The sequence below is a fragment of the Rattus norvegicus genome, chromosome 14, assembly GCF_036323735.1.
Source record: "Rattus norvegicus strain BN/NHsdMcwi chromosome 14, GRCr8, whole genome shotgun sequence".
NCBI classification, from domain to species: Eukaryota; Metazoa; Chordata; class Mammalia; order Rodentia; family Muridae; genus Rattus; species Rattus norvegicus.
Window position 1 is genome coordinate 67,160,875 of NC_086032.1, and position 8,350 is coordinate 67,169,224.

Consider the following 8,350-nt stretch of genomic DNA (forward strand, 5'->3'; position numbering starts at 1 on the left):
AAAAAGAAAAAGAAAAAGAAAAAGTGTATCGTTCTAATGTTCCTAAAGACTGAAAATTACAATACAAGTAAATGTGAGCTACAGAAAATGCCATGGAGAACACAATAATGCAAATGTAGTTTTAGAACCAAGTTATCAGTATGTCCCCAGTCTGACCGGAAGACACTCTTGACAAAACTGCTACTGTTCCAATGAAAGTTTAGCTATCCATTCATTGATACATTTTATTTTATGAAATATAGTTTATCAAAACATATTAAACTTTATGGTGTAAAACATCTCTGTGAGTTACTCACTAGGTGTATCAGCTATGCCCAAATAGCTTCCAGAGTATTTTAATATATAGAAGACAGGTTATGGATAAGAGAACTTGGGTAAGAACTCAACTAAATATTTACCTTGTTTTTACTTCCTCAAAACATATCTCAGTGTAGCAAATTAGTTTATGTGTTATCCTACAGTCGCAGTCATTGTATTCTCATATTTGTAAGGGACAGAGTTTGAAAGTAGAATAAAGTAGACATTCCTGTGCTTTACTTGAGGACAGAAAAACACAGCCTGTATATTCCCAACCAGATCACAAAATTGCAAGCCAAGTTTTTACTTTTTAGACAATGACAGAAAATTAACCTTTGCTCTTGTGCTCAGTGAATCCAAATATATGTTGTGTCTCCCCCACCCCCAGTCACCTATTTAGATAAAAATATTTATTGTATCTTTACTAAAGTGACTATTAAGGCAGGTGTGGAAACTTATTAAAATAATTATTAGTGGTTTAAATTTCAATGCACTGAAAATGAAAACGTAATCAAGAGAAATGAGATCTGTTCATTGCATTTCATATTACAATGTCTATAATTTCTCTGATTTCAGATATAAATTTTCTTTTATATATATTTAAATGATATAAATTCTTTGAAGACAATAGTCAATTAATACTTACATCCATAAGAATTTTTATGTCTAAGACCAATATTTTTAAAGCACAAAATTTACCCTTAAGTTTCATGAAAAAAAAAAATGCCAGTAATGGATATCGACCCATCCCTACTTTAATAACCTTTAGTTCATTTTTCCAAGCGGTAATATTTTAGAAGCTATTACAAAACAATTAAATAAAATTGGGAATAGCCATTATTATCAATGTTCTCTGTAAGTGTTAAACATGGAAAAGTCACTTCTCCACAACTATCCCCTTTAAATTTCCTAAAGCATCAACAATGGTGCACTCAGTAATAGCATGGGTGTTTATAAGATTCTTAACTAAGTCTCTCTTTCCATAAAGTACAAAGTTACCAACCATTCTTGCTACATAAAGCACGGGTGTGGCAAACAAGAACAGGCAGCTAGTTTAGTCAAAGCAATGCTCATCAAGGAAGAATCTCTGGAAAGCCCTGAATCTTAGGCTTTAACACAAGCTCATGTCCTTTACCCAGGCCTCTGCCCTACCTTGGAAACCACTTGTTTGTGCCCCTTTGTGCTTCAACTTTAAAAGCTAAGCCAGGAAACTGAAGACATAATCCTCGACATCCAAGTGGCTTTAAACACACAGACATGTTGTCATGGGTTCGGAACTGAAAATACTTACAGTCTTTCTAGCTCCTTAAGATCCTGGAATGCTCCCCTCTCGATGGTGCTGATCTTGTTCTCCATGAGCTGACTGAAATGCAAAATATAACATGCTTCTGAATGTTGCCTTCTGAGGAGGCTGCAGCTCGGCAGGGGAAACATGCAACCCCTCTCTGACCCCCCCCCGCCCCCGTTTCTGTTTTGCTGTGAATTGAACGTCACTAGTAAATTCAGTAATGAAGTAAGAGAGAGAACTCAGAGAGGGGAAGCAGCTTCCATACAAGGCATTTATTATAAAAAAAAAAAAAAAGGACTGAACAAGTTTCATACAGCAGTTAGTCATGAAAAGTTAGATCTGAAACTCAAACTCCAACATAAGTCAGTAACGGAAAGGAAGAACAGGCAACAAATTTGAGAACTGTTTTCTTATACTGATTCCACTTGTGTCCTAACTAAGGCATTCTACTGAATGTTCAATGCATGCATAGTTTAATTTTGACTTACGGATGCACATCATCAATGGGATAGTGTCACAAAATTGGTCCTAAAAACCTAACATTGTAAGCACAGTAGTCGAAAATATTTGGTCACTTGGTGCAAATATTTACAAACCTGTGGGGAACACATTTTTGCATAATACTGACTCTCAAACTAATAGTTAACTCACACCTAATTTAACCCACTAATTAGTGCAGTAATCATGTTTAACAATTTATATCAGCTACAAAGCTATAAAATGTAAGGAAAGCAACTCAAAATGAGATCAATCTATTTGATACATAAACACCCCCCAGCCACAAACTGCAGAAAAGATGGTTGTAAGATTTTAATGCTTTTTTTTTTCTGTACTTTGGCTTTGTGTGTGTAGGGGGAAAGGTCTGGACACTTTTACTTCAGAAGTAAGAGAAAGCAATCTACTGCAAGCTTCCACGATAATTGTTAAGTCCTCACCATATCAGATTTCACCCATTATTCACTCATATTATTAAAAACAATATTTCACATTTTTATGTGTAAGACCATTAAAGCAGAATAAACCAAAGATCTGAGGTCCTTTCTCTCTATTACTGCCACCACACATCCACTACTTAAAGGCACAGATTTCAATAAAAGTTGTACAATGGCAAACAGATAGAAATGGAAGACCTTAAGTTTTTTAGGCTTCTGTCTTCAGAGAGGTTTTAAAGGTTACGAACACTTAGTGGTTGTGAAGAAGCATGCCATCTTAGAAACAAAACTGAGACGCAGAGGAAGGACACACTTACAGAACTCTGAGGTGTCTGAGACCCGCAAAATCTGTCTTCGTGATCCTTGTGATGTTATTTCCATTCAAATCCCTAAGAGACACCAAAAAAATAAAATAAAATAAAATAAAAGTTCCTTTTTTTAATTTCTCTCATATTTGGTCAAAGTAAAACTTAAAACAAGTTAGAGCTTTAGGGGGAAAAATTTAATTCAATAAGTGTGGCTTAAAAAGTGAGCTGGAGAGGAAAGGAAAGAAGCCTTTGAAATAATAGTTCATAAATGTCTCATGTTTAGAAAATTCTGCTGACATATAACAAGAAGAAAAAAATTGAAGCAATGACGCCATCACTAACCGTGGCTTTTGTTGTGTGTTTGTGGGCTGTGTGTGTGTGTGTGTGTGTGTGTGTGTGTGTGTGTGTGTGTGCGCGCGCGCGCGCACGCGCTTTCGATTTGGGATTCTACAAGAATGTGGGTATATATTTACTGAGGTATTCTGCAACTTTACTCTTATTTTTAGCACAGCCCCCCCAGAAGTTTCTTTCAGAAAGGTAATGAAAAAAAAAAACTCATATTATTCAGGGATTTTTTTTTTTCTTTTCGAAAATTAGAACCCCCAGGAGGTAGCATTGTGGCCAAAATTCCTGCGTGAGGGAGAGTGCGGTGCCTCAAAGACCTTCACCTCCCCACAATTCGAGGTCCCTGGGGAAGCTGAACTCTTTATGCAGCTCCTGTCTCCCCCCTCACTGCCCCCACCCTGCCTCCCCCAACTGTGACTGTAGTTTAAACACTGGTGTGGACAATAATGGAACCAGGATTTGGCCTTGACAAGTTTGTTTCATTTCAACAACACTTTTACTTCAGTCACATTCTTCTTTTCTGGTCAACAACTAAATTTTCAGGGCTTCGTTCATTCACAGTAAAACTAGCCTTTGGGATACACTGAGTTCCTTACTAGAAGTTCTCTTACTTTGAACTTTCAAACTTTTGTGCTCAAATCTGTATTTAAAGCGTTTGCTTTGCTAACGACAGAATTTTATAAACCAGCACTGAGTATGTGGTTTCCTAAAAACTCCACAGATCTCCCATAAAGGATTTTTTTCCCCAACCACTGGGCACTCCCCTGCCAGCTCTGGAAACCCAGCCCTTTGACAAGTTAGTGTTTACACTATTCTGAAGGACATGGGATGACGACAAAAACTAAATCAGAATTCCTCATTGTCCTCCCTGTCTCGGCAACCTACCTCTCTGAATTGTCTCTTAAAGTTGTGAGAATCATTTAAGGGCTTTGTTATCTGGTGCGATCCCGACCCCAACAGCAAATAAACGCTCTGGATCTCACTCTGATGAAACACCCGCCTTAAGGCCCAACTAGCTGGGAAACAATCAAGGGGAAAACCCTAGTAGAACTGGAGATTGGCAAACCCTTCCAAAAAGAGAAAGTCCTGCATTGGGGCCTTCAGACAGAGGGGGACGCAGTTTGCATAAAGAGGAGGACAAGTGTTGGCCTTGATGACTTTGTATGCAGAAGTGTTGTCCTAGGGTTTCCCTTTCCCTTGGCTAAACGCAGTCTTAGCAAAGAGTAGGAGTCTCTGCGCAATCGCCCACACTACACTAGCCCAAGCCATCCGCGCCTGCCCGGCCCATGCGCAACCGGGAGAGCCGGGCGCATCCCGGGGGCTGGGGCGGGCGCGTGTCGTAGGGCTCGGCTTCACAAAGAGAGTAGCCTCCGCGCTTCGCTTCCCTAACTCGGGAAGTGCCCCACCAGGAGCATGGGGGCCGTCATCCCCGGGTCTGCGTTTATTTCTTCATTAAAGACTCGCGCAGACAGGGAGGCGGGGATGTCTGCGGGCGACCAAGCGCGAAGAGGGGCAGGCAGAGCAGCTGCCACCACGTGAAGGAGCTCAGAGATTGCCAGAAAGGTGCCCCAGGGCATAGAGCCGCAGCAGGAAGAGCTGGAAGGGACAGCCCAGGCCACGGGGTCAACAAAGCAGTTGGACCCGGCCCAGTGGGTTCTAGATGAAGAAGCAATGCTAACTTTATTTAAACCCCGGGACGCAGTCTTGCCCGAAGTCTCCCGCTCGGTGGAGTCACTTAAGGACCGCTACTGTTGCTGCCGCCTCGCAGTAAATGAGAGGGTCTTTAGAAAGTTGAGGTAGGATAATGATGCAAATGATGCAAGTCCCACAAAGAGGACTGCGGCTGTCCTGGGGTACTCATCCTTCGTAGACAATGAAATATCTCTCAAGCTCCCCAAGGCTCCATCTCCCCTCCCTCAGTACTTAGAAAGCTACATAAAGCCCAGGAGAGGACAATTCCCGTTTTGGCCACCCTTCTCCAGTCTGAGGCAACAAGGTCCTGAAATGACCCGTGACTGTTTGCAAGCCCAAGGTGACTCCTGGTTTTTCAGTCTAGGAAAAAGGGTCACACCTCCCTTGCCCCAGGCATCCTTGGATTCTAGTTCCAGGCGCCTCTCTCCCCAGCCAGAAAGAACTGGTCCACAGTGCACAGGGCGAGAGGGGTTCAGAAAAAGGGGGACCACGCAAGCTGCCAGCGACCCGCCCCTCCTTGGCAAAGGCTCCTCCCAGTTTAGTGCCCTTTCCAGAGGGCCCAACCCTGGGATGCGCGTGCTGAAGAGCCTCAGAGGGCTGCACCAGGAACAGGTTTCTACCACACGTGGACTTTCCAGGCTGGACGCTTAGGGCTGTGCTACCTCAATAGGGAGAGAGGGAGAATCGGGGAGGGCGAAGTACCCATACTCACAGTCTCTCCGTGTTGCGGGGGATATTCCTGGGCACACTGCGCAGTGCCAGCCCATGACAGTCCACTGTGCTGCCTGAACAGGAGCACTGGGCCGGGCACGCCTGAGGCGCCACCTGGTTCAAGATCGACAACACTAACGCCAGAGATAGGGACAGTGTCTGCCAGCCAATGCCACTCATCTTCCCAACAGACCCCTTGCTTTGAGGGACTTTAGCTTTCGGTTGCGTGAAAAGTGGACGGTGTCCGAGGCCCAGTTCCTGGCGCTGGTCTTGCAGCCCACAGCACCCGGAGAGATGCTCACACAGTAATATGGAACAGTGATATGGGGCAGGAGAGCAGACAGAAGCACACGTCTTTCCTCCGCTCTCCAAGCCTTTCTAGCAGAGCACAAGATCCGTGGGCAACTTCAGGTCCTGAATATCAATAGGCCCGACTCAGGCTTGGGGTAGACCCCGAAGCAGCTGTGAGGACAGAGCGCGACTTCAACTTGGTGGTAAAAGAGCTCCTACTTGCAGTGTCCGCGAAGATGCAGAGGCTGGTTGCTTGAGGACAAGGGAGGACTTCCGATTCCACGCACCCTCTAGCAAATCCGATTCCAGTGGGAAGAGTACAAGGCTGAGGAGGGGGCTTTAACAGTAATGGTGGCCCTGATCAAAGTGGATTCCCCCCGAAGCTAGAAGGCGCAAGGGCCTGGCAGGTCCAAAGCAGAGCCCTCGGAGAGACTGGTCATGTCGCGCGCCGGGGCGCACCGGGTATTCAGGCAGCCTTGGGGGCGCCGAGCGGTGATGCGGGGCGCAGGGCTCAGCTCACGGGGTCTCTCCACTCCTGCGGCACAGCAGCAGCCCCAAGCCGTCTTCTCTGCTTCGCGACAGCCAAGGATGGTTTGCACACACACATGCACTTCACTGGAGGATATCTTGGCAATCCCGCCTCCCTCCCGGCGTCCTTGGCGACGCTCTGCACCAGGGCCTGCCCCTGAGGTCACACAGAGACAAAAGGGCAGTCGGACCGCTGCAGCCTTGCAGAAATATCCACTAGTCCTCACCCCTGCAGAAAAAATCCAGTAAGCCAAGTTGAGTAGGAGAGCTCCTAGGAAGATTGAGTGGGTACTAGCTGGGGCAAGATTTGCAGACAGGCGAGCTCAGAGAGCAAAGCAAAGACTAGGTGTCGGCGATGCCAGTGCTGCTACTAGGCCCTGATGGATGACTACTAGGTGGTAGGCAGGAAGAGAGAATCTGCTACCTGGGTAGACCCCAGGCGACAGCTGAATGGCAGTAGAGTGTGCGCGCTCTTGTCAGCCACTCTGGTCTCCGGGATACGCCGCAGCTCCGCAGCACACACCTGACGGCACAGGTAGAAGAAACAACAGCGACGTCCTGATGTGCGCAGTCTCTCAGCCACCCTTCAGGCAGCCCCTACAAGTGGGTCTTCAACCTCAAAGTGCAGGAAGTTTCCCCTGCTTGGATCTGGTCTCCCACTGTCACGGGAGGAGTCCAGCCGCAGACGTTGAGAAGCCGCTTGGCCCCGGACGTTGCACCTGACTCGGCGACCACAGTCTAGGCAGCGCTCGGCTTCCAGCCCCTTCCCCTCTCTGGGAGGCTTTCCGCAGTCGCGGCTCCCGGGAAGAAGGTGGAGGGAGAGGGAAGGCGGAGACTGAGCGGGGACTGGCGCTCCAGAGCCCCAGGCAAGTGTCTAAACAATAGGACGGACTCCGCAGCCCAAGTCTCGCCCGGCTGCTGGAAGGTGGGTTGTTGTTGTAACTGGAGTTGTCCGCTCTGGCTGCTGGGCGCTGAGCGCAGCCAAACAAAAAGACCCCAGTCCGCGCCTCTGGAGTCGCCGGTGGGCCCCCGGGACGTCCCCTTTTTCTCCTCAGTACTCCCGCAGCCCCAGGAAAGCTCGGCAGCTCCGGCCTGCGCCCTGAAGCCTGGGCGCTCCCATCCCTCGCCACCGCCGCCGCCGCCGCCGCCGCCTCCTTCTCCTTTTTTTAACCACCGTCTGCAGCAGCCACAGCCGCCGCCTCCTCCAGCCTCCGCCGTCCAGGCGCTCCGTAAATAAATAAGCCCAAGTCCGAAGTTAAAGCGGCCGCCGCGCTTTATATAGCAACCGGAGCCCCCGCCCTTGGCTCCGCCCCCGCAGGCCTCGCCCCGCCCCCTGGCCGCGCGCGGCAAGCCTGCACCTCGCCCGGGAGAGGTGAGGCCCAGGCTGCCAGCTCTGGCTGCAGGCGGCGGCGCGCGTTCCCGTACGCCCCTGCTCGCGCCCAGACTCCTAGAACAAGGCAAAGTTGGTCACCAGAAAGAGGTACCCCGGTCCCCGCCACGCAACTCCTTGACCCTAGAGGTGACCCGAGCCGGGAGACCGAGATTCCCAGTGGGAAAAGGAGGAGAGGGACAGCTTTGAGGGCAGCTCATAAATAAATGGAGATCGCAGCGCCTCTGCTGCAGCTTCTTGAGGCGCGAACCTAAAGGGGACCGCTCTAGGCTTGCAACACTGCAAGAGAGAGACAGCTAGATTATGATTTTAAAATTAAAACAAAAAACTCTACTGAAATAGATCTGCCAGCGCGCGCGCGCAGTCTCTCCCTCTCCTCCCCCTTCTCTCTCTCTCTCTCTCTCTCTCTCTCTCTCTCTCTCTCTCTCTCTCTCTCTCTCTCTCTCTCTCTCTCTCTCTCTCGTGCATTTTGGGAGACTTCAAACTTTAGAGTTGTAGCAAGTTGGGAATAGTGTTTTCAACCTTCTTGCTTGCCTTCACATCTCTAAGCCAACGTCTTCCGTTAACC

The 8,350-nt window shown here is 47.9% G+C and overlaps 1 protein-coding gene across 5 annotated transcripts in view; it reads right to left on the reverse strand.

Moving 5' to 3' along the window:
• Nucleotides 1-7,643, reverse strand: part of Slit2 (slit guidance ligand 2) — a 338,857-nt gene extending 331,214 nt beyond the window's left edge. For 2 of the 5 annotated variants that reach the window (XM_017599277.3, XM_039092141.2), the window contains exons 1-3: nucleotides 5,575-7,643; nucleotides 2,835-2,906; nucleotides 1,589-1,660 (exon numbers count right to left, since the gene is read on the reverse strand). In XM_017599277.3, the coding sequence (XP_017454766.1) occupies nucleotides 1,589-1,660; nucleotides 2,835-2,906; nucleotides 5,575-5,753 (323 nt within the window). In that variant the 5' untranslated portion in view covers nucleotides 5,754-7,643. The remainder of the gene's footprint in view (nucleotides 1-1,588; nucleotides 1,661-2,834; nucleotides 2,907-5,574) is intronic. The other 3 variants (XM_017599278.3, XM_063273311.1, NM_022632.2) reach the window with 2 other exon arrangements.
• Nucleotides 7,644-8,350: the final 707 nt, after the last annotated feature.